We start from the raw sequence: 26,148 nt of genomic DNA, 5'->3' as shown, positions 1-26,148 counted from the left end.
AATAGGTAAAAGAATCTTGTTTAAACTTCTTTTAATTACCTTCAGGGCATTCCACCAACGAGGCCCAACCTATTTATGTAACGGGTTTAAAAGATACCATCCAGCGCGTTGTCTGAGATCTGCAAGCCAGAACTTACTTACTCCACCTCATTTCAAGCTGGCCACAAAGGGTGGCAAATCCCTTTTTGTACTGGGAACTAAAGCCTGGAACAAACTTCCTCTTTCCTTGCGGTCTTTCTCTCAAGAAGCCCCCTTCAGGAAGGCATTAAAAACTTGGATTTTCTCTTTGCCTGACGCCACTTGCAGGACCTTAGTGTAATGTGTGTGCAGAAATCAGGACACCCTTTTCCCTTCCAACTCCCCCATCTGAGTTGTGTGAGCGCCAAGATACTCCTTGGAGCGCGGTAGAAATGTCCCTTACATTACATTACATTACATTACAAGCACATCGTATGTTTGAATAACATTTGAGGGCATGTTGTTGTGCCTTTCTGATCCGAGACAAAAAAACACAGCCATTACATGAAAATGCTGTCGTATTTGGACACACTGCCTTTGGGGTAGTGTTGTGATCAGTTATGGAGGTTGGAATGCAAGCTTAAGGAATGCAAGCTTAAGAAACGCTTCTTCACATGCACAAAATTAATTCCAAGGGCTTTTAGATGATCCCATGCCAGTTACCATGCAGTTGCCAACCGCTCGTCTTCCTGCAAGACGGAGTTGTGACCCGGTGGCGCTGCTACTCCTGGCTTCTGCTGCCGTGTAGTGGGGGTGGGGAGAGGGAGGTCTTGAGTCCGGGGACAGTGCGACGGCTACTGTGAAAGTGAAAGCTCGGTAAGGGGCGCTGTTAAAAAGTAAGACGTCAGTGCTTCTGAAGTTGTTTGTGAGCATGGGCACATCCATGTACATGCACTCACTGCAGTCAAGAAGAAAAAAAAAGAAAACAGACTACCTTTGGAGGCCTGAAAATAGAGCCCGATAGAGACCCGTTTCCAGGCCCTCTGAAAATAACTGCCCGTGCTCAGACCCGGACAGACCCGGCCCACTTAAAGCCCTGTAGGCCGGAATTACAGCCAAATTACAGAAAAAACTCCAACACATCCAAAACGCATCAGCGAGACTCATTCTGGACATCCCTCGCCAAGATCACATAACCGGCCACCTGAAAGACCTCCACTGGCTTCCCGTCAACAAAAGAATAACATTCCGTCTCCTCACCCACGCACACAAGGCCCTCTACAAACTAGGACCTGAATGCCTCAACACTCGACTATCCTTCTACACACCCACCCGCCAACTAAGATCCTCCAATCAAGGCCTCGCCGCAGTTCCGCGTATCCATAGATCCACCATGGGAGGCAGATCCTTCTCCTACTTGGCGGCCAAGACCTGGAACTCACTCCCCACTCACCTCCGCCTAACACAGAACCACATCTCCTTCAGAAAAGAACTTAAAACCTGGCTATTCGATAAATAATGATCCCCCTCCCCAAGCGCCTTGAGACCCTCTGGGTGAGTAGTGCGCTATATAAATTCTTGAACTTGAACTTGAACTTGAAGTGGGCCTAACCATGTCCCTGAATTCCTAAGTATGCCATCACAAATATAGCTACTTCTGAAAAATTGTGTCCACCTTACAGTAGCCCAACTTAGGGGTGGTACTAGCCTAGAGTTGCCACATCTACTTAACTAGCTAATTTTCATGCCTGTCCAGGTGCCAAGGGGCTCTGGACGGGGGGGAAAGGGGGTAGGATGGATGTTGTGGAGGTGTTTGGCTTCCTTTTCAGATTTCCTTTGTAAAAAGTCACATATAGTCCTAAAAGGCCTACCTACAGCTGCCATTACTCACCTTAATGACATGCAGGGAGATTAGCTTGATACAACAGTGCTGTTTGGTTTTCAGCCATCCTGACCTATGTCAGTGACAGATGGTTTCTCTCAATTGAAATGTAAGAAAATACTTTGTGAGATATTGTTACAGATTTGTGTTCTAATTGAATCTGAGGTGAAGATGAGAAAAGAAAGCCCAGAGTTACAGAGTCAGACGTTGAAAAGAGAGATATCTAAACCTTACAGACATTTTGTGCAGAGGCAGCTGCATACTCCTCAGGAGAGAACCCAAAAAATGAGATGCTGTTTACTAGCCCAACCCAGTGAACCCCCTGGATGATGATGGTCATACACATGACCGGCTGCTATTACACATGAGAAGCTTAAACAGCCGAAATAAACTATTTTCTTTCTTTCTGCAGGCTGTACCTAAAATGGAAACAAACAAAATTCAACCTCCCTTTTGGTAACCAAACTCCTTATGACCAGCAAGGCTATTTTGCTAATGTTTTTTGGGGGATTCCAGATTACTTGGTAGCGGTTTTTAAAATTATTTTTTTATATTTTTTAATCTTACGAAGTTTTATATAGCGCGAACTTGACTCGAAGGTATCGGGTATCAGAGTGCTTTACATAGCACCAGTTGTGTTACATAAGGACACAACCATTTTTGTTAAGTATGGTGAGATAAAGTGATTTGCCCAGAATCACGGGATGTTCAGTGTTATTGCTGAGACTCGAACCCAGTTCCCCAGATTCGAGATCGACCACCCTAGCTGTTAGGCCAACAATGCTCTGATATGAAGGGTTCCCACTATTTGCTGTGTTCTTTGTTCCTTACTATGTCTCACACCGAGTCCTAACATTCATACGTGCACCATAAACCATCAGTGTTAGTTTGCCTTCCATACGAAGGAATTGTGACTTCTCCCATTAGCAGGCTAACTTACATCTAAGCTGTTCAGAGTGAAGATACCTTTATACTTTTCTGGGCTTCGATGTATAAAAACTCACTTGAGAAGTTTTTTGGCCTATGTGAGGAAATGTTTTGATATTCTGTTTAATGTTCTGTGGAAAATATTAATTTTTCAGTTTTTAGGCGGTTGGGTGTGCATAGTAAATGTACATTACCATGTGAGTTTATATTTGAGTAACTGTCCAATACCAGCTATGAAGATGTGTTTTTTAGGTGACCAGAAGTAGTGTAGTTATAAACAGTTGTTAGGCTGAATTAAATTTGGAGGGTGAACAGTTGTTTTTGGCTTTCTTTATTTACCCCTAGCTGCATATATAGGCAACATGTAGTTAAACTTCAAAGTTACATTCATGTCAGTTTAAGGGGCAGTTTATAACTTTAGGGGAAGGGAGGGAATCCTATCACTCCTATGCCCACACTTCTATGGTCATCTAAACCTTGCCTTGCGCTGGGATGAGGAGAAGTTCACTTGCTAGGCAACTTCTGTTTACAAGTTGAACTGAAATACATTTCCAGGAGAAGGATTCTTAGGTCCTTATTTATACAGATTACTGCATAAAAGTTAAGAGGAATCCCTATATCGCCTGCACATCCAAATACGAATCAGAAATGTAAGGTATAAAACGATGAAAATCCCTGGCAGTGATAAATCTGAGGTTAATTATGTCATGCAGATTGCTCAAACTGACAAAAGCAAGAAAAAAACGCAGCCAAGGATAATAGTTTTTTGTTTTGTTTAATTAGTTTCTCCATTGTGTCTCCCCTTGATCAATTCCACCTGGATTTTATGTTTTTATTTTGCTATTAAAGTGCACTGGTTGATCCATTATGCAAATCTCAGCTAAGTAAACAGTGGGAAACATGTGTGGACTTTTTTACACACCCTACTCCATTTAAATACCTGAAGAGATGGCTATTTCTCAGTGGCCTCTCTTGTATAGGTAGCTCTCTAAGTCTGTACTCCTTATCATGCCCTTTTATGGCCTATGCACACCATCTGGGTATGAAAGAATGTACCCTGGAAGCTGATTGTGTTGACCCAAATACAGTACTCTAATGTGATCTGCCATACATCTTAATTTGTAGCAAGACCTTTCCTGTATTTAGGCACGCTTATCCCTTCACTACATTTTGCCCCTATTGTAATCTTTCCGCTCTTCTTCATGTATTGTTTCAAAGTTGCATAACCATAGTCCACTTTTTTTCTTTTTTGTGTGTTTCCAGGTCAGACATTCAAGGCAACATCTCATGAAGCTACAAAACTGAGCCTGGCTTTCTCCAGCTCTCCTTTGCCATCTGCCGAGGTGGGTTCTCAATAGGGAGCCAGTCAGCGATGCTGTGCTGTAAAGTCTATTCACAGTGATTGGCATTGCTAAAAATGGGATTTCTGGTTGGCTAGGGCATGCGCCTAAGCCAGGCAGAAACCACCACTCTAGTCAGGGCAAGGGAGTTACACACTGAAGATAACCCATGCTCACCCCCTTGCTAGCTTGGCAGAGCAGTCTGGCTTATCCCAGAGGCAATGTTAAAGCGTTTGTGCAAGGCACTCACACAGCAGTGACATACTAGACACACCACGGGGGGGAGCCATCATTGTGGAAGGCGGGCACAGCCCTATTTAGTTTCAGGTGGTACTCCACTCACCACTCCAAATGCAGATCAGGCCTATTCAGGCTAGCACTGACTCACCCGGACTCTCTGGGGCCACTGCACCTCCCCAGCCCTTGTCACTTCAAGGCCAGACAGGCTGGCAGGCACAAAGACACATAACACACAGAAATGCCTACTTCTAAAAGTGACATTTCTAAAATACTGATAATAAATCCTTGCACACAAATACGTAGCATTTATCACCACTATTCCAAACATGCCAAACTTGATCACGCTACCCCTCTCATGTCAGGAATTACCACTGAAGCACTTATCAGCGAATCCCCAATGCATTCCTATGAGAGGGCAGCCTCACATCAATGAGAAACCAAATAGGCTATTTGTCACTACCAGAACATGCCACACAGTTAAGGCACATGCCCTACCTTTTACCTACACCTCACTTTGCCCATAGGGCTACCTAGGCCTACCGTAGGGGTGATTGATATGTAGTAAAAGGGGAGTCACACATGTGGCAACCACTTTGTGCCACGTCACAGCGGCAGTAAACTGCGCGCAGGCTCTGCAGTGGCAGAGGTCTACAGCGCCACGACGCCTCAGGGCAGCAGTGCGCTTTACAAGAACACATACATACATACATACAGAGGTCTGAGACCGGTTTGAAAGGCTACTTTGGTGGGTGGCACAAGCAGCGCTGCAAGCCTACCAGTATCATTTCATTTACCGGCCCTGAGTATATGAGATACCACTGTACAAGGGACTGACTGGTAAATTAAATATGCCAAACAGGTGTAGAGAGGATCTTGGGGACCTCAGGTCAGGGCAAAGAGGCTGGCGTTGATTAGATCATCGGCAGCCCTTACGGGCTTTGCGGGCAGGCTAGGCGCTAGGCCTATGGAAGCCCTGCTGAAGATCTACAAAAGTAAATCAGTTGCTTTGGCTTCATATGGTTCACCCCCTTGGGGCTATGTAAACTTGGAACCAATTCAGAAGGCGGAAAACAGATTTATACGGACCCTCCTGTCTGTCCCTCCGACTACACCAACCTTTTCCATACATATGGAGGTGGGCTTAGATTTCCTCACTGACGGGCTGAACATGGCACCCCTGATTTTTGGGTTAAAGACCTGGCTCAATGAAGATCTGCCCCTTAACCATAAGATCATGGCTGATGTCTTGTCTTTGGACCACTTTAAAAGGGTGCCATGGTTGGCCTATCTGATGAAGGCGTTTTCAGACTTGGGACGACCAGAGCTCTTCACATCCCCTCGGGACATTAAGACCCAGGATATTGACCTGATCAAGAAGCAATTCATGGGTAGGGCAAGAGCATGTCGTGAGGAAAAGGAACTAGAGAAACCAGCAGTGAGGAGACACTATCTGCTTGTAAATTCATTTTCACTAGCACCTTATCTTGGTTTAGTTACGATCCTATTCCATAGGTTTCTCCTGACTAAGTTTAGGTTTAATTTGTTACATCTTTATTTGGGCAATTTTAAAACGTGGGAAAAACCTGAGTTAGCCCCTCCCTGTTGTTGTGATCACTTTTCCACCCAAGATACCATGCACTTTGTTATGTTTTGTGGGTTTTATTTAGAGCCAAGGAAAAAATATCTGTTACCCGTTTTAAAGGAGGCTGGCTTCACATAAGTGAGACCAGCCCTGCTCTACCTACAATCATTGAACAACATACATATCACATTCTGTATGGCTAACTTCTTGGTGGCAGCAGTTAGAACAAAAAAAATATATCAGAATAATGGGCTCCTTTAAAACTGTGAGAATTATTGCACTCGACCCTGGCTTAACACTTTATGAACTAAAATTGGCCTTTTTTTATTAATCCTATGTATGCTCTGATTTGTATGATATTGTAAATAGTTTTTATTTTTATTTTAAAGTGTATGAAATGTTTTTATCTATTTGTATGATTTTTAACTAAATCGAATAAAGATACTTTGACTGAGGTGTAGAAAATCTTACCAAATTTACCATAGAGCGCACATGCACTTTAGCACTGAACAGCAGTGATAATGTTACCAGAGTCCTAAAACCACCACCAACAGGTGAGAAAAATACCAGAGGAAGGCAAAACGTTCTGGGATGACCCTGCAAAAGGGGCTAAGTCCCACAGCTATAATCGACATCTTGAACTCTTGCAGTTTTCTTATCTTGTTAGTATCTGTTTCTGACTATCTCTCATGTTAATTTTGATTTAAAAAAAATAAAAAGATTTTTTTTAAACTCTCATGTGGTCCAGAAAAAGAGTGTTTAATTGATTCTTGGTGGTAAACAAAACAGTAGAGGATCTTGATGCTAGTGAGAGACTGCTGTTTTTAAAGCTCTCTGAATTGGTCAGGCTGTTGCCTTCTTTGTCACAATCATTCTTTGCTTTCACCACTGAGCAAGACGAGCTAGCAATAATTGCCTTTTTCAAAGCGAACATGTATTGCAGTTGTGGTTATTGCAAGAATACTGTTGTGTGTTGTGTTTTCTGTTATGCGAGTGAGATTGTGGCTAGGCCATACTTCAAAATAATATCTTAAATAAGTTGCGTAGTCCGTGTGGAGAGAAACATTGTTAAGAATAACATGGGCAGCAAAATTTGGTGTCTATGACCCTTGTCTTTTTCTTGAAATGCTTAGGCCAAACCACGTATGCTTTTGTTACTTCATTTGGTCAGACTAAATAGAACAAAAGCCACTTTATTTCCCCCCCCCCCATTCCTCTTTAAAAGGATGGTTAATACTGTGTTTCTTCCAGGAATGTCAGAAATTGAGTGATGGTCTTCAGAATGCAGTCCTTGCAGCTGTCACTACATTTTATCGACTTCCAAAGAGTCAAGGTGAGATGTCCTTCCACATTACTCTGTATGAACAAGCATTTGCAATGCAATAGGTCTCGCATTAGGAAAGTTTGAGCTATTGTTATTGTAAACGTCAAATTTTTTACTTATGTGTTGGTTTTGAAACCAGCGAAATTAATAGCTTGGTCATTTACAATGCCAATAGTTTTAACTTTCGCAAATGTGACACCTATAGCATTTGTACTACAATATGTGTTGTATTTACGTGACTTCGATGTATTGATATTACAAATAACAATGGCTTTTAATTTTGTAAAAAATGTAATACTTAAATAAAAGTTATTGTAATTTATAATGGCAATAGCTTAAAGTTTTGTAAATAACTTTTGTGAAGATTATGTTTAGTGTATTTTATTGTGACAACAAGAACAGAAGTGAAATATTGACATATTTTTGTGACATTTGTAATAAAGCTTGAAACATTGAGAGAACATATTTGAACCACTTGTTGTTGAATGGTTGCACAGATTGATGCTGTGGTGGCGCTGAGTGATGTTGTGGTGGCAACGAGTGATGCTGTGGCGTTCAGTGATGCTGTGGCATTCAGTGATGCTGTGGTGATGCGATAGATAGATAGAGTGAGTGCGATAGATAGCTAGATAGAATGAGGGCGATAGATAGAGTAAGGGCGATAAATAGATAGATAGAGTGAGTGTGATAGATAGAGTGAGGGCGATAGACAGATAGATAGAGTGAGGGCGATAGATAGAGTGAGGGTGATAGATAGGGTGAGGGCGATAGATAGATAGAGTGAGTGCAACAGATAGATAGAGTGAGGGCGATAGATAGATAGAGTGAGGGCGATAGATAGATAGTGAGGGCGATAGATAGAGTGAGGGCGATAGATAGAGTGAGGGCGATAGATAGAGTGAGGGCGATAGATAGATAGTGAGGGTGATAGATAGATAGAGTGAGGTCGATAGATAGATAGACAGACAGATAGAGTGAGGGCAATAGATAGCTAGAGTTGCGGTGCCGGGCACTGTTGAGCGCGACAGCCACATTTGAAGGGCAAGAGTGATTTGCACATGGGGGTGGGGGTTAGAGGCACCAGTTTGGAAATATGGGGAAACACTGGGTTGTGTGGTGCATGCTGCTGTAAGAAGGGGAGAGAAGGCAACTTGTGGCAGCAGGGGCCTGCGTTATGCCCCTGATTCATGGTATGGTGGTCTGCATGGCGCAACAGAGCTTGGTAAAATTATGGCCTCCCTATCTTAATTAAACTCTGTTGTGTGTCCGTTTAAGCTCTTCTGTTGTATATACTCCAAGCAATGCAGGGCACGTTAAATATATAAATAAGCACAACAGTTGTGTCCTACTTTCTCATGCTCTCTTAAAAGAAAACTAAAAAAAACAAGATGACCTTCAAGGGTGTCCAGGCATCCTGGGATTTTGCAAGAGTTTCAAAGTTTAGAAAGTCTAATGCTTGTGGGAGCCCCGAGCAAGAGGTGTCTGATTCTGTTCTGTGTATGCAGGCCAGAAGGAACAGCTAGCTTCCGAGTTTTCGGTCCACAGGGGAAGTTTTCACATCGTCTCCTCTTTATGCACCTTCTACCTGAACTCTCCAAGTCAGTTGTTTGTGCCATCAAACTCGGATGACAATGATAGTACCTTGTTTTACACTGCTTTTAATCAAGCATTTTTTTATGATTCCAATTACTGGCCAGTAGCTGTGGATAGTACCCTTTTTATTGGAAGCTAAGTTATCAACCTCAGAAGGACGGAGGGTTGGGTTATCTCCGACCAAATGAAAACCTGTGATTTGCAGATTTCATGATTATTTCTATAGGAGATGCACTAGTTGCTTTCAACATAAAGAATCCATGCCCTTCATTTTTTTTACTTCTTTGTGTCTCCCAATATCAGGGTTCCATCCACTTCGTAAATCACATCGTGGTTGTGCCGCTTGCAATAAGCAGCCAGTCCCAAGCGGAGGTTGGAGTGTAAAAACATTATCAATGTGGTGAAATGTACACCCAGAGAAAGCTGATGTCTTATGTCCATGGGGTCACGAAATTTGGCCATGGGGGTTGTAAATGTCATGCAGATGTGTTTATTGGATGAGACAGTGTGCCGGTTTTATTTATTTTTTAATCATGGGAGAATCCCCCAAACCTCAGCTGAAAATAGGTGGTGATCGTGGAAATCCAGCTTTAAGACTCTGCAGGGAGTGGGCAGTGCCAGTAGTGGAAGGGGGCAGTGCCAGTAGCGGAAGGGGCAGCGTTAGTGGTGGAAGGTAAAGATTGATAAAGAAATAATTTGGGACTCCGCACTTATATTGTTTTTACAATGTAAGCACTTCAGCCAAATAAGTTATTTTTTACAACATGGACATGACACCCCTTATCTTCAGTGACATCCGGGCTCTCTACAAAATAAGCTGGACATGTATGCATGCAAAAAGTTCTTCAGGAGCAGTCTTTGGTCATTTTGTAAAGGAGGGATTCGCATATGCATTATTTGATTATTTGTAAACATAAAAACACATCTGACGTGAAAAGGCAAAGATTTAAAAACCTACCACTAAGATCTGTCACGCAGTAACATACTCTAATCTTAGTGGGCGCAAATCTTCAGTAGTGTCCATACGTATCACTGAGTGTGTTAATATCACCTTTACTACAGCGCTTCGAAAGGGCAAGCTCGTGATAGGCGCTACCTACATTTGCATTACATCAGGCAGAGACGAAGCCATAGGATGCGGTACACTGGTTGCGCTTGCGGCGTTCACCTACCTGATGTAGGGGACCAGAGGGTCGACGTGGTGGAGGAGGACGGCGGTGATGAAGGAGAAGATAAAGGACGCCGAGGACCAGACCATCAACGCCCAGGGCCAGAAGCACAGGCCATGCTGGAACCACCACATGGCCCTGCCTCCGCCCGCAGATGACGATGCAAAACTCTCCGGGGGCTGTTTAGGCTCTTCTGAAACAGCACCTGTGGCACGTAGCGTGTCAAAATGAAATAAACACAAAAACCAAGTACAGAAACTTGGGGGCGGGAGTAGTCCCCAGAGGAGGGCCCGCCCTGCACACTCACAGCGGCCTGGAGGCTCGGAAGCACCGGTGCCTTTTAAGCGCTACCACAGGCTCACCCTTCACAGGCACCGTGGTTACTTTATACAGAATAGCCACGTGAGTGTCCTAAACTGCGGTGTCCCATGGCTGCTCGTCGAAGCTCTCTGCGAGCACTTTAAGTTTCCATTCTCAATTGTAAACATAAAAATTAATAAGAGTGAAATTAGGCTCCATCAATAAACAAGGTACTTGTCAACTTTGCTCATTGATACCGTTGACGTTTAATTTGAATATCAAACATTAAGGGGGAAACGAAAAAATAAAGTACAGCTAGAGATTTCAGTTGTTTTGTTCTCCGCTGCGTGGTCGCCAATAGCTACATCTCACCACTAAGCACAAATGCGATTTCTGGCAAGGTTTGTGTGGCAGAAAATGCCCCCGGAATCCCGTCGCAGCCGCACCGGAAGTCAGGCAAGGTCGCCTGTGACGGGGGCGGGGGCGCGTTCGGACCGGAAGAGGAGGCAGGAGGAGTAAATCCGTCTTGCGGCCCGGGGCTCCTGTGAGCGGTGGAGAGCCCCGGGGCCGCCAGCAGGAGGTTGCGCAAGTGTTGCGGGGCTCCCTTGACCAAGTGGGAGCCCCGGGAAAGGAGCTGGCAAGAGCCGCAGCGTGAACTCTGCGGAAGGGGCACGAGGCACGTGCCCGGTGCCTGCCCCTGCTGCGTGCTGAGAGTGGAGTCCCCTGAGATTGGCCCAGTAAGTTCAAAAGGGCTGGGGGGGCCTCAGTGCACTCGTGTGTGTATGTGTGCGGGGGGTATGTCTCTGTATGTATGTGCGTGTGTGCATGGGCGCTCGTATGTGTGTGTCTGTGTGTATGCGGGTGTAACTGTGTGTGTGCGCGTGTGTAGCTGTGCGTGTGTATGTATATGTGTGGCTGTGTGTCTGTTAGCTGTGCGTGTGTATATGTGTGTCTGTGTGTCCCGATGCATTGTGCCTGCGTGAGTGTATGTGTGTGTGCGCGCATGCGTGAGTGTGGCTGTGTGTGTGATTGAGAGAGGCTGGGAATCAGAGGCAGGGGATGTGCACGGCACGTGTGCGCCCTCGAGGACAAATCTGAGACAGCAGAGGCGCGTGGCCGAACGCTGTCTCAGATTCCCACGAAAGTGAAAAAAATAGGTCTTTCGCTGACGCTCGACCTAAAAAGTGGTGCAACAGTCAGTCTTGGAGGTCCACCTTGGGTTGTCAGTGGGACGGAGTAAATACTGAATGGTTATCAGTGCCGGTAAAATAGCAAGTCCCTGAAAAGTGAGAGTTGCTTGTTGTTTAATTTAATCTCTTGGGCGTTGTAGTTCAAACAGAACACATTGTTGCAGACCTCGACAACCTGTTTAGATAACATTAATTCTACTTCATCTTTGTCTGCATTGTCAGTGCATTTTTCCCGCACCGCACTCCTTTATAGACCTCTTTGTATTAAAATCTCAAGCTGAGTATCATGGTCACATAGGAAACGTTGACCTTGTTTTGGCTCATGTACTTGTTGAATATGAGGGGAGAGTGCTATCTTCTTCATATTTGAATCAGAGTTTGTCTGCCAATTACAAAACAAAATTGTGATTTGGATGTGTTGCTTCCCACTGGAGGTATGAGTTCTTTTTTTCAACAACGCTTCTCTATTGAAATATGGGCTAACGGCACAGTTGCTTGTTCAGTAATGTATTTAGCCCCTTAAAGCAGCCACTGCTACTCCTAATGTGTTGTTTTTAACCTTAGTAGTGAGTAGCTCGCATCGAAGGACAGGATGGGCTTCACACCTGCACATGAGTAAAGATCTCATCTCTGCCCTTAGTATCACTCGCTCCTCATTGAGTCTGTCCTGTGGATGGTGGGATGCAGACACTGATGTAACACCACTGACCACTTTTTCACCTTACCCTAAGAACATGCAGTATGGCAGGAGCATGTGGGGAAAGAGTTGCAGAGGCACGGAGAGGGGAAAAGGACACAAAGCCCAGGTGTGGAAAATTATATGGTGCATGGAAATTAAACCCACAAAAGCACTGAAGAAGGGCCCCTGTTGTGCTCCCCACCTCAGTAGGTAAAAATGCACAGAGCGTCAATGGTGGGACCCCCACATTACAACAAAAACTCTCTAACAAACCTTGAGGCAGTCCCCATAGTCAATAACCACTTTCCTTGTTGGCCGCGCACTCTATGAATTTGTCCTTTCACAGAAAATAGAGATCTGGGGAAGGGAAGAACAAATATAAACAAACAAGTGTATGCAAAATTAATGAGGGGGGAAAACTTGTAACTACGTGGCAGACCTACTATGCTTGTCACCAGCAGGATGCATGCGTCGGTGGCTTAAGTTCTAGAACCGCAGCATGAGAAGGTGCTCTTCACCAGCGCTTCTTAGTAAACTAGTGCTATCATTTTGTGTCATTGAGCAGTGTCATCACACACAATGTGCTCCATACCTTTAAATTGGACTCCCAGGTTTTTAAAACCTAACACCTTTACATGTTTAAATTCTTTGCCTCAGTCACCTCTCTTCTCCGGTTATTTCTCTCACCCTATCAGCATCATTCAACACTGTCAATCACTGAACACTGTTATTTAACCTAGTGTTATTGGCAGGGCCCTTTTTGAATTAATTCCATTGGTTTCCCTTTCTTTGTCCTTCTATCCTTCCAAGATCCCTACCAAGTGCTGTGTGCTCCCCCTCCTCCCAAGATGTCATGGGTTTACTCCTTTCTTCTCTCTCATCTTTGTGCAAATTTCACCTAAATCATCTTCTTGTTCCCCACCTTCGGTCTGTGCTCTGAGCAATCTAACTTTTGGTGGCACCCTATTCTGTCTTGCTGAACTGATCTAAAAGAAAAAGAATCAAATTCCCTCCCTGTCAGGGAGGAGCTACGACTGCAAGCAAGATGGCCGCATAGCTTCCCGGCTCCGCTGACCCCGTCTTTCTCTCGAAGATCCTGTCGCATATCCTGATTTCTCGCCCCATATCCGGGTGCATGAACTACTCTGCGAACTAATGGTGCAATCCCGAGAATTTTCCGACATGGTGGAGTGGAGTTATGTCGAGGTTTAATTTGAGGCCTAGCCCAGTCTGGAAGCCGGGGTCTCAAGTGTTGGTCTAGCCGGGTCCTAGTTGAACAACAGCGGACCGGAGAGAGCGGCAGGGTCCGGTCCACGGAACTTCCGACATCTTTATGATTGATTTGCTGCCGATCTGCTGCCTGGAACTGTACCGGAGGTGCGGAGACGAGTGATGCCCGAGGTGGTGTGTGTGGGGGTCCGAGACCTGGGGGCCGGGCGTTCGTAGCGCCGGTGCCGTTGGATCGGAGACTTGGTGCGCACTAACGCCTACTGACGATCGGTCCCTCACGGCTCATTCCTGCTCCGCCTAATCTTACCCCGGGGAAGGCGCCTCTCTGGGGGGGTCAATATGCTTGATGCTATGCGAAACCCGGCAGAGCGGGTTCAGTGCGGCCCGTCATTGCGGTCAGTGATGGCGGCCCTTGAGGCACTTCAGGCGACTATGAAAACCCAGGCCTGGAATCTGATGTTGGCGGCGGACGGAATTAGAGGATCGGGACCGGACTCTGATTTGCTGCCCAAGACCCGGTGGCCTGTTCCTTTCCCTATTGCTACCCCAGCAATGCCATTTGACCCGGTGCTTGGAGCTTTCCATACCCCTACAGAAGTGGAACGGTTTGAACATGTGGAGATTGGCGATGGACCTATAAAGTCGGAATCTTTGGAACTGCAATTGGCGGAACATTTCACTGCTTTTCCCGATTTGGAGACGTTTGCTTGTAATTGTGCTCTGTGTGGGACTGTGTCGCACCCCCTTCCCAGCTGGTCCATCAAGATGGCGGATGGGATAGTGCCTGGTCTTAGAGTCGGGAAGGGGCATCGTTGGACTCGAGGTCTACTTTGGGACTTGCTATACTTTCTTCGACTTATAGACTATGTTTCGAGAACTTCTGTTTGACCTTTGACAATTTTACGGTGGGGCGCTCTTTATCGGAGGGGAACAGCAAATTTGATCGACTGGGCCAAGGCTGAGACTGTTGTTTGAGGTTTCACAATATTGATTTATCGGTAACTGGACTGCTTTATTTGGTTAACGGAGTCCGGGGCAGGATTTCTGGTTTCCTCTGATGTATTGTTTTATTGTGGTCTGCTTGATTGTGTTAACATTGCGGGGGATTCTTTGTTAAGACGGGGGGAGAGTCCGGGAATGCGTGTGACATAGCCCTCCTCCATTTCACCTTTTTGGGCAGGGTTTTAGTCCCTTCTTTCTTTCCCTTTTCTTTTTTTTCCCCTTGTTCTTCTATATTTCGGGTTCATTTACGGGACGACAGGCACGCTGCTAGGGGGGTAGGCCGTAGTCATCTGCAGGGGTGCAGGGTGGGGGGTTGGAGGGGGGGAATTTTGTTTTTACTATTTGTTTTTATGGCCTTTTTTCTTCTTATCTTTCTTCGCCTTTTCTTTTGTTTCTTCTTTTTCGGGTCAGCGTAGTGGGTCTATTCTTTTGTCAATTGTCGACTTTTATCTGTGCCTATACTTTCACGGTACTTCAGTACCATCGGGCGGGCGCTCCACTGGTGCGAAATTAATTGTCTGCTTGTTGATCCTGAATCGTATGCCTCAGCGCCACTGTTTTGAATGATATCGACCTAATTGTGGCCATCCTACTGTTTTGCCCGCCCTTTATGCACATTTGTGATATTGTATGGCACCTGATCCTTCTATCTTTATATTATAAAATGGAACCTTTATTATCCTGCTATTCGTATAGTGTGCTATGCTGCCAGTTTTAATTGAAGCCGTGCTGTATTCGCCTCCCGGGAGGCCGGGTCGGGTTTGAATTGCTTGATTGAAATGATATTGATTAGCGGCCCGCCCTGGTGGTTGTAGGCCCATACTTGTAACTGGTTGAAGTATCAATAAAGGTTTTCAAAAAAAAAAAAAAAAAAACCCTCCCTGTCAGTCATTTGCTTCCTGACTCTTCTGCTACTTACTCCCAACCCAAGCCTATTTCTTTTCACCTTGGCACTACAACACCACCACCACTGTGTCAGCAGCCAAAACCCTTAAGATTTTTCTTCAAACTCTGAGTTAGATATTAGTCCTTCAATTCTGTTATACCAAAGGCAACTAGGACCAAATCACAAATATGTGCAAACCTCCCAAATATCCCGACCGCTGAGGCAATGTTCACACTTCGATTCTAAACAATATAACTATTAACTTACTGGCCTCTCTGTGCGCCTCCTCCCCTCTACAAAAAGTAGTACATGTCGCTCATGGACCCTCCTCACACATCATTTCTTTCCTTATTCCTCGCATTTTATTTTCACCAGATCAGAGAATTGTCGGTTGAATAGCTAAACAGTGGACAAATGCACATACCAGTGGAACACAACTAATGACAAAATCCTAAGGCAGACACATCCATCAGCGACATAGCTTAGTCAGTAAAATTGGGGGGTGGGTTGAGAGGGATGAGCTTCAGATTTGTCAACAATCAAGCTGGCATATATTGTTAAAATACATTATAGGGCAAGCAGGGTGAGTGAGAGGAGCCTACATGAGAGTGGAAAGGCGAGGAATGGGGATTGGTAGGAGTATTGAGTGAGAGAAAACAAAATATTTTGTAAAATAACTAGTTTTTGAAAACTTTCAGAACAGGGAGAGAGAGTGTGTGCATTTCTGCCTGTGTGTATGTACACATTCCTGTTGAAATCCAACAGACACCCCACCATACCTGATTGAAAGCACCGGTACCCAACTATGTATCAGAAAATGGGAAGATATAACACCACAAACACCCCCAGTGATGATATGACCCTGGCATTCATACTCTCTGCAGCCTAGGAGAGTGACAGCGCCCAAGTCCGGTCCCGTTACTTTGCTGCTACCCGATTGGCTACGCGGGTCCCACACGTGCAAAAAGTGAAAGACTTTCAGAAAGTGCCGCTACACTGGTACCCGAGGCAGCCTGTCTTCTATGTCTATCGGTGAATTTGGCTAGACTTCAGTTAGTGACCGGAAGTGTAGTGCTGATGGGAAAACGCACCTGGGATACTCGCCACGCCACGGACCTCCGTTCTCTGGGAAACCTGCCTGCTGAGCCGCTGCTGCTCGCCGGACCCGCTGCGCGGGTCCCGCTTCGCGGACTCAGCAGCTGTGGGTAATTGGCCTGGAGCTTCGTTTGGGACACCGGCAGGGCTGCGAGGGTAGAGCGGGTGGACTCAAAGTTCCAGGAGTCCCCGCGCGCCCGTAGTCAGCTGGGCTCCTCTCCCTGCCGGCCACGCCCCCAACAGTGCACCATTTAACCGCCTCCAGCCCTTACAGCAGCGGAAAACGCACCTGGGATACTCGCCACGCCACGGACCTCCGTTCTCTGGGAAACCTGCCTGCTGAGCCGCTGCTGCTCACCGGACCCGCTGCGCGGGTCCCGCTTCGCGGACTCAGCAGCTGTGGGTAATTGGCCTGGAGCTTCGTTTGGGACACCGGCAGGGCTGCGAGGGTAGAGCGGGTGGACTCAAAGTTCCAGGAGTCCCCGCGCGCCCGTAGTCAGCTGGGCTCCTCTCCCTGCCGGCCACGCCCCCAACAGTGCACCATTTAACCGCCTCCAGCCCTTACAGCAGCGGAAAACGCACCTGGGATACTCGCCACGCCACGGACCTCCGTTCTCTGGGAAACCTGCCTGCTGAGCCGCTGCTGCTCGCCGGACCCGCTGCGCGGGTCCCGCTTCGCGGACTCAGCAGCTGTGGGTAATTGGCCTGGAGCTTCGTTTGGGACACCGGCAGGGCTGCGAGGGTAGAGCGGGTGGACTCAAAGTTCCAGGAGTCCCCGCGCGCCCATAGTCAGCTGGGCTCCTCTCCCTGCCGGCCACGCCCCCTAGGTCTCTCTGAACATCTTTAATAGGAGCAGTCTCACCCCGCAACGCGGGAGCGCGCGGGAGGGCGCCGGGAGAAGCCCGGGACAAGGGCGGGACCGTCTGTGGCCGTCCGGGGCCGCAGGAGGCCGGGCTGGGCCTGACCTCTTTCCATTTGCAGTTCGGAGGATAGTGTCTCGCCACAAGATGGATATGGCAACAGAAGTTGTTACTCCGGGTAAAAATTCCAGATTACGCAATGGCTCACTGGAGAATTACTTTCCTAAGAAGAGTGAGGGAGAAAAGGACTCTATTCTAGCAGAGCGTAGGGCAGAGCGGCGTCGCTCAGTTGAGAATATGAAACTTAGACCCCTCACTGATAGTCTGCTTGTATTGAATCGGGAGGGAGATTCGACTGACTTGAGTGAGGATAACGTAAGTCAAGACGGGGTCCCCTTACTGTTTCGTGATTTTGTAGCCACTCCCTGTTTGCCCTCGGATAATGTTATAATTGTTTCACCCACCCCTAGTTGTAGCCGTGTCATTGACACATCTAAATCTAGGAAGCAGAAAGCTAAGTTTTTACCTGTAGCTCAGACCCACCGCCCTCCCCCTAGCAAAAAAAGGAAGAAACAAAGGGTGGTACCAGGGAAAGCCAAAACACTGCACGCTGATTTTGGTAAAGGGACAAAAACCCCCATTATAACTGAGATTCCCCCAGTAGTAGAGCAGGATTATACACCACAGGTAGTGGCTCTACCGGTTCATTGTCCATCTGCAGTAGCCACACAAGATGTGGCTCCAGATAACAACGATAGAGCCACCCCAACCGTTACTTCACCCCTACCTCCCTCCACAGTGACAGGGAACTTGGAATTTTTGTTGAGATCTCTCCTTCTACCTATCAATGAGTCCATTAAAAAGGTGGAAATTAGACTGACCATACTGGAAGCTGCCATAACTAGTATGTCATCTCTCACCAAAAATAACGGAAGTGGGGTGGTGCATCCCACACCCTTGACAGGGCCCCCTCCCACCATACCTCAAAAGAATTCTAAAACTTTATCTGCCCCTGCTCTGATTAAGCAAACTTGCCAGCCTCAGGGTAGAGCTGACCCCCCACCTCACAATACACCGTCGCTTAAACAACCAAAGGCACCAGCCATTGAATTGGGTGCTGCCTCCAATAAATCAACCTTAAAGGCCTCGACGAGCAACAACCAGAACGCACACGGGGAAGGTGGAAATAGCAGAATACCTCATAAAAGGGTCCCACAAGTAGAGATTCCTCCAGAAGCTGTGCCCTATGTGGTGATTTTAACGGGGGTCCCTCAGTTAACAGAAAATAAGAAGGAGGGATATGCTGATCTCAAGAATAAAATCATCCACTGGTTGAGGTTGCACAGACCGATAGCGCCTAATATAGATGGGGACATAGCTCATGTTAGACGGATCAACTGGCTGGGGAGTAGAACCACAAATATAGAGGGGGACCTAGTGGTGGTCAATTTTAGAGACCCTCGGGCAGTTGATTATATCTTAAACTGGCCACCTGGGAATGGGGAAACCTGTATCACCCCGCAGGCTTTAACTTGCTTCTACCCCAGGTCAGAAGCTACTATCCCTAAATATTCAAACAGACCACAGCCTTATAGGCCGCCTCTTACACTACCCTATATTAACAATTATCCCCAGTATGGGCATCAGTTCTCCAGGGTGCCCGACCTACACTCCGCTTGGTCCATGGTTCCTTATAGACATACGTTGAACCAGGGCTCTAGGATGAATCACCTGCGACCCTTTACCCCGTTGGATACTTACAATCGTTTTTCCCAGCTGTCAGGGCTGGAAGACTGTGATTGAAGTTTGGGGCCCGGGGGGGGGATAAATGAACTCCTTGGGGAGGAGGACCCTCGACTACTTTGTGGTAGTACAGATACAGAAGAAGTTAGTCTACTTACAGCCCATATGTCTACCACCAATGACATTATTGAGGATTCTTGGCTAGCTGGGCCTTTGACTAGTATGGTTGGTTGTTTTACAACCTCCATTCCACTGGTTCGGGAGGGGGGGAGCCCTATGACCAGGGTGGAAAACGAGAGTGCGACTGAGGTGGGTTATACTCCTATGCCCAGAGGAAGGCGGGTAATAAACCTCGTTTCTTGGAATATTGCTGGGCTAAAGAGGAAGCTAGAAATCCTGGAGTGGCATACACTCATTGAGCAGTTTGATGTTTGCCTGTTTCAGGAAACATGGAGTCTATTACCGCTACATAAATCGGGGTACACCACCCACTCTGTGCCCGCTGTAAGCAAGGGAAAGGGTAGACCAGCGGGTGGTCTCTTGGTTTGGATAAAAATAGATCTGGACTGGGTGGTCACATGCCATAATGTGGAGTGTAATGATATACTCCACCTGTCGGCAAGAGGACGGGAGGATGTCGTCAGGCTTGACCTTTTTAATGTCTATGCTAGAGGGACTCCGGGTGACTCTTCCTCTTTGACCTTAACAGCTCTGGACTCGGCCTTAGCCAATTGCCCCTGTTCAGCTAAAATCCTTGTGGGGGGTGATTTTAATTGTACATTTGAACCCCTCCTCGGAGATGACCCCTTAGGAATTGAAGAGGAGGATTCAAAATGGTCCATCCCAACTCTATCCCTGCCCCCTATTAGGAAGTGGTCACCTAGGGCCATTCAAATTAATGCATTGACAAGGGACAACAAATTAAGAGCCCTTAATGGCAGGACTATATCCGATCAGACAGGGGCACTGACCTTTAATAGACTCTCAGGCCCGTCCCGAATCGATTACATCCTAATGGATGTTGGATTCTGGGCGGATCTTATTGATATGGAGGTCTTTCCAAGTCAGGATAGTGACCACAATCCCCTGTGTTGCAAGTTCAACTGGGGTGTTCTCAATGACAGGCGGGCGAATGACACCTTAAAAATAACTAAAGAGGTTATCCCATATAACAACAACCGTAGACTGAAATGGGATAAGGCTAACCTTAAGGAGGATGATATAGGAATCATTAAATCCCTGGTTGAGGGTTTGTCTTCTAATCTAGAGGTCTGGGTTGGTGAAAATCGGACTAACAGCACCCAACACCCCTCCCTTGACTGTGCCTATAAAGCCACAATAGATCAAGTTGGCCAATTTTTTATCTCGAAAGGGAAAAGTAATAGGGCTCCCGCTATACCCTCTACTCTTTGTAAACCATGGTATACAGATCACTGTAAGAGCAAAAGGAAAAATCTGACAAAAGCTCTGCTTTCAGGGGACCCTTTACTGGTTAGAGCGGCCAGGAAGGATTATCTGAAAGCATTATCATTGGCCAAACGGGAGTGGGAGGAACAGCATTGGCAGGATCTCTCCAAGGCTGTGAGCAGTAGGAACCTGAACCTCTTTTGGGATTTGATTAATAAAACAAGGCAGAGAAAATCGCAACCATTGGCTGCTCATATAACTAGCCAGCAATGGTTTACCCATTTTTCATCCCTTTACGGAGACTTGGAGGAAACAACTAGTCCTGGGGTGAATAGTCTGGGTGAAGGGGACCACCTAGAGGATAATGCCCTTTTATTTTCGACCTCAGAAGTAGTGATGGCGATTAGACATCTAACCCCTAAGAAAGCCGCCGGGCAGGACGGGATTCCTGGAGATCTGTTGATGGCGGAGCCAGAGGCCTGGGCCAAACTAATTGCTATAATAATGAATCTGATCACGAGGGGACACCAGGTACCAGACTCCTGGAAAGGGGCCGAGGTAGTTACTGTGTATAAGAAGGGGGTAAGAGATGACCCTGCGAACTACAGACCTATCAGTTTGATAGACATAATTCAGAAAGTGGTCGGCAGGGTCATCATCTCAAGAGTAGGCGATTGGATAGAGGAGGCCAGTATCCTCTCCCACTTGCAAGCGGGTTTCAGAAGGAAGGTAGGCACGATGGACCAGGTCTTTCGTTTTTTTGCCATCTATTGGAAGGCGGTTACCATCAAGAAAGGCAGTTTGTATATGGCCTTCATAGATCTCAAGACTGCGTTCGACCTGGTCCCTCGTGCAAAACTTTGGGAAATACTTGGAGAGATGGGTTTTCCCAGCGGTCTTCTGAACCTAATCGTAAAGCTGCACGAGGGGAATTATGCGAGGGTTAGATGGGGATCCCAGGGACAACTAACAGATAGGATCCCAGTGCGGAGAGGAGTACGTCAGGGCTGTGTCATGGCTCCGACCCTCTTCTCCCTATTCGTAAATGGAGTGGTGGACCATCTGAAGGGGGAGGAGACGGATGCCCCATCCCTGGCGGGGGAGAGAATCCCCACACTTCTCTTCGCTGATGACACCCTATTAATTTCTAAATCCCCGGTGGGCCTACAAAAACTCTTGAATCGGTTTAGCTCCTTCTGCACCATTCGAGGCTTAACCATCAATACATCGAAAACCAAATTGATGGCTTTTGCCCCCTCAAAAAGATTAAAAAATAATTTTGTGCTCAATAGTGCTCCCCTCGAGCTGGTCGAATCTTTTGACTATCTTGGCGTCCGGATAAACAGCCGCATGACCTGGAAGGACCATCTTTCCAAAATGTTACTTAGTCACCGAAGAGTATCCGGGGTGACGCTGAAGGAGCTCCGTGAATCAAGTAGTAAACCGGTCTCCCCAGCTATGGCCATCTATGAGGGACAGATTCTTCCTGCTGCCCTTTATGGCTCCGAACTTTGGGGGTTTGAAGGGGTTTCAGATCTGATGATAGCGGAAAATAATTTCTTTAGGAAAGTGGTAGCTCTTCCCGCTTCCACCCCAATGATCCCACTTAGATTAGATCTGGGCAGAAGAACATTAAAGGACTTGGTGAGGCTACGCCCGTTGCTCTTCTGGTCCCGTCTAAGAAGAACTGAGGAGCTTGCAAAGTATGCAGAAGGGTTGGACGATCTACTCTTACTGGACACAGGTAAAAAAATAGGATGGCTAAACAAACTGAAAGAATTGGCTTTCAATTTGGGTCTAAGAGAGGCATGGGAGTCGCAATCACCGCCACCCAAAGATGTGATTAAAAAACTATACTGGGACTGGGTACAGAGTAACGCTACGAGGGTTACGAATGTGGGCTCACTTACTGATCAATTTTTGTCAATTAAGTATGTGAGAAAATTGGAACCCTTTCTCGACTTGATAACTAAACCGTTGGATCGAGCGTTGTACCTAAAATTGCGATATGGGACGCTCCCGGTGCATGACTTTACGGTGAGGTGGTCGAATTCAAATGCCCTCTTGCGCGCATGCCCTGGCTGTGCGGCACCAAAGGAATCGGTGGCTCATTTGTTTTTCGCCTGCCCAGCCTACAAAGGGGCGCGGAAATTCTGGTTGAAACCCGTCTGCAGGGAATTAGGGTTGAGGTGCCATAGCCAGGCACTCCGTGTCCTCTCTACAGACTCTTCATCTGCCAGTATGATTTGTGGGGTGGCTAAATTTTTGGGAAGTGCGTGGTTGACGCGCTCCCGCTTATTGAAACTGCACCCGGGGGGCCCTACAGGCTGACGTTGAATTTACTGTTACCAAACTAATGAATGAGGTGCCCATGCTTTTTTATTGTATTTTTTTAATCTTTTTATTGGTAAAATTGGAAATGTATTTGTATATGTATTCTTTTATGGTGATTAATTTGCCGAATAAAGATATTACAACAGAACATCATACTCTCAACACTCTATATTTGGTTGCTGGTATCTGTCACATATTTTTTATGCTGTTAACAAATCCAAGCCACAAATGAACTATATACTGGGCAGAAGGGTCTTCACAAAGAGACCAGACCGCCTTGACGTTGGTGAGTGAGAATCCAAGACCCTAAAGGGTGCCCGGACACTACACCAATGATGGTAACATGACATGCCACTATCATCACTTACACCCACCCAATCAAAAAGTATTGAGCAAAGAATTAGAGGGTTAAGGCTGAGGATTCACTTCAAGCTCCAGGAGAATCCGAGGATGAAGTGAAATATTGACAAGAATTAAGTTTTTCTGGACTCTGTTGTGAGACGATCATTGTTTCTTTGGATGTTAAGGTATGACTCTGAGCAAGACTGTGCGAGATGCCACAGCAGAAGCGGTGGATGGAACCATACAGCTGACAGAAGTGATCCTCAAAACGCCATTAGAGAGGTGAGGCTATCGCGTAGACTTTTCATGCTAGTGTGCAACTGAATGCTTATTTGGGACCCCTGTGCTTCATTTAACACACCCATCCATTTGACATTTTTAAGTACCTCAGTCCAATATTTATGCTGCACAAAATTATTGATGTTTAGATGCAAATAAATACCGTTCACCACTCTGCAGTCATAAAGTGCTATCTTCACAGGGCTAATTGTGGCTGCATGAAGCATCAGTTTTAGCCACAGGTATCCACCTGTATCAAATGATAGACAACTGAAATCCTAAGTCAGAGTTTATGTAGCTTCTCATCCATGGGGCAATTAACTGAGTTAGGTTTGTTGAAGTCCATAAAGCACTACAGTCAATATCTAAAGCTTTCTCTGAAGGCATAAACTTTCACATTATTTACTACAGAGTTACTGTTCAAACCCCATGTTAGTTTAAAGGCCACTTGCCTCACTTACCTCCTGCTTTTCTTTCAAGCATTACATTTCTAACACAAAACTATTACTTAGATTCGGGAGTCTGTAGTTTGTCTTTATTGATATTTTGTAGATGTTACCGTAGCTCATTTGCTCTAACTTACCATAAGGGCCAGCTCCCCTCCCCACCATGAAGGATTTTTGACGTAAACTATAAATGTTATTTTGCATGCACTGTTTTACTCACTGTGTCAACAAACCCAGGCCCAAAAAATGTTTCATGAACTTATTAACATCTAAACAATCTAGGATATTTAGCAAGGCAACACAAAGTGACAACTGTAGGAAAGTGCCCCTTTTTGACATGGTCACCCCACCTTCTGCCTGGTATTTGATGTAATTTTGACTGAGGTGCACGGGGTTCTTGCTAGCCAGGGCCCCAGAGCCAGCTCTTTCTCTAAAACTATGTAATTGTTTTCCCGATTGGCAGTAACTTTTGTCACCCCTTATGAGTCAATTTTAAATGGTGCCGCTGGTACCAAGGACGCTAAAGAGAATCCCTAAGGGCTGCAGTATGCATTGTGCCATCTTAAGGGTCCCATCAACACGAACATGCAAACTACCATTGCAAGCTGCGTGCCTTGGTGCAGAGAAAAGTGGAAACATGACATGGCACACCTCCTGTGTGCTATGCTGTAGGAAGCTAGCTCTTTATATAGTAGAACAAAAAGAAGTACACTGAGTAAAGAGTCCAGACGAACCCTGATTGGTTTACAGAGGCACAAATGACATCCCAAATGCTCTCTTTTGTGGTAGTGCCGGCAAGCAGGTAGGCTTATCAGAGAGTAGTGCTAAGCTGTAGCTGCTGATGTAAAATAAATGGTGGGGCGGGAGGGTGAGGGGCTAAAATAATAATAATGATTAAAAAAAATCCCTGCCAGTCATCCGCTCGCTGTGCTGCTCCCTGGCATTTTCCTCTTCGCACAGGAGGAAGCTCCCAGCTTCCCCTGCAGCCGATCCCAATGCACAGCGTAGGGATTGGGCACAAAGCACTGGTTTTGCACTCCACTGGGAGCTTAGAGCCTGTGCCTATATTTTATTTTTCATTTGCCTCTGCGTGCATTGGGGTGATGCTCCTCTGTCCCTGGTGCTAAGCATTTGGACTGGACTTTGCGTTTCAGTGCCTGCTGGCTGCAGGGGAGTAGCTCCTCTACTCCAAGGGAAATTGCTGGCAATTTACGAAGTACTGGCAGCCCACCAGGGTTCTTGGCAGGAGTTCAGTTGCAGGATGAGTCGCTGGGTCTTGATTGTTGAGACTTAGTGTGGCAGGCATGGTTTGGCCCAAAAGTCCACAGCAGTCTTTAGTTCTTGCTGTTTCTTGCTGCTCGCGGGGTCCTTCTCTACTTGATCAGTTAAATCTGAGTTCCTGGTGTCCGGTGTGCCACCTAAATACTCCATTTAGGAGTGTTACAAGGAGTGACAGGTAGTAGCCAATGGGCAACTTAACTTTAGGGTGTCTATACCCTCTAAATCAACACTTCCTGTGGGAAGTGGGCATAACCCTGACCCAGAAAGTCAAATTCTTCCAAAACTAAGATGGTGGAATTTTAAAAGTCATGTCCACTTTAGGTAGCCCAGTTTTAGGAAAGTGAACAATAGCAAACATACATTAAACAACTGAACAAGGTGCAAGAATGGTAAGTCCACAAAACAATATTTTAGAAAATATTTCCTTTTTATTCTGTTCTTTTGATAGTTTTTAAATTCATTATTATTTTTTAGATATAGGGATTTAAACATATTTCAAGATATCTGCTACATTTTTACATATTATTTACATCTGTAAGTCATATTTATCAATCAGAATTTAGACAGCGGATCTATATGATGATGGCGAGCGGCAGAATAGAGACTACGCACGTTTCGGCACTGCTGCCTTCATCAGGACACCGTCTTTTAGCATCACTAACAAAAAGAGGACAGAAAATTACTTGTTGTATATTATTGGACTTTACAGGCACCCAATACTTTCATATATATACAATTTTATCATAGTAGCTACTTAATGCAATTTAATTTTCGATCAATAGCACCGGCTAATCTAATTCTTTCTTTTCTTCATATACTTTTCTTCAACATTTTTATATATATATATATATATATATATATATATATATATATATATATATATATAATAAAAATAGAAATAGTGCAAAATAGAGATATATACATGACACATCCTGAATTTTCAACATTGTCATCATTTGTGTTAATAGATAGGAACAAGTTGGAGAGACCACTTATGGTTAAAGAGTATATAAAAACAGGAGAAAATTGTTGCATCCGTAGTCAATACAAGTACAAATT

At 45.8% G+C, this 26,148-nt stretch overlaps 1 protein-coding gene across 1 annotated transcript in view; it reads left to right on the top strand.

Moving 5' to 3' along the window:
- LOC147684931 (cyclin-D1-binding protein 1 homolog) overlaps positions 1-26,148 on the top strand; it is a 484,280-nt gene that overhangs the window by 411,473 nt on the left and 46,659 nt on the right. The window contains exons 3-5 of the mRNA XM_086939740.1: positions 4,031-4,110; positions 7,181-7,262; positions 23,269-23,365. Coding sequence (XP_086795866.1) covers positions 4,031-4,110; positions 7,181-7,262; positions 23,269-23,365 — 259 coding nt within the window. The remainder of the gene's footprint in view (positions 1-4,030; positions 4,111-7,180; positions 7,263-23,268; positions 23,366-26,148) is intronic.

This window comes from Lissotriton vulgaris, chromosome 10, assembly GCF_964263255.1.
Source record: "Lissotriton vulgaris chromosome 10, aLisVul1.2, whole genome shotgun sequence".
NCBI classification, from domain to species: domain Eukaryota; kingdom Metazoa; phylum Chordata; class Amphibia; order Caudata; family Salamandridae; genus Lissotriton; species Lissotriton vulgaris.
The sequence above is the reverse complement of the archived record's forward strand: the minus strand, read 5'-3'. Positions and strand labels throughout refer to the sequence as shown.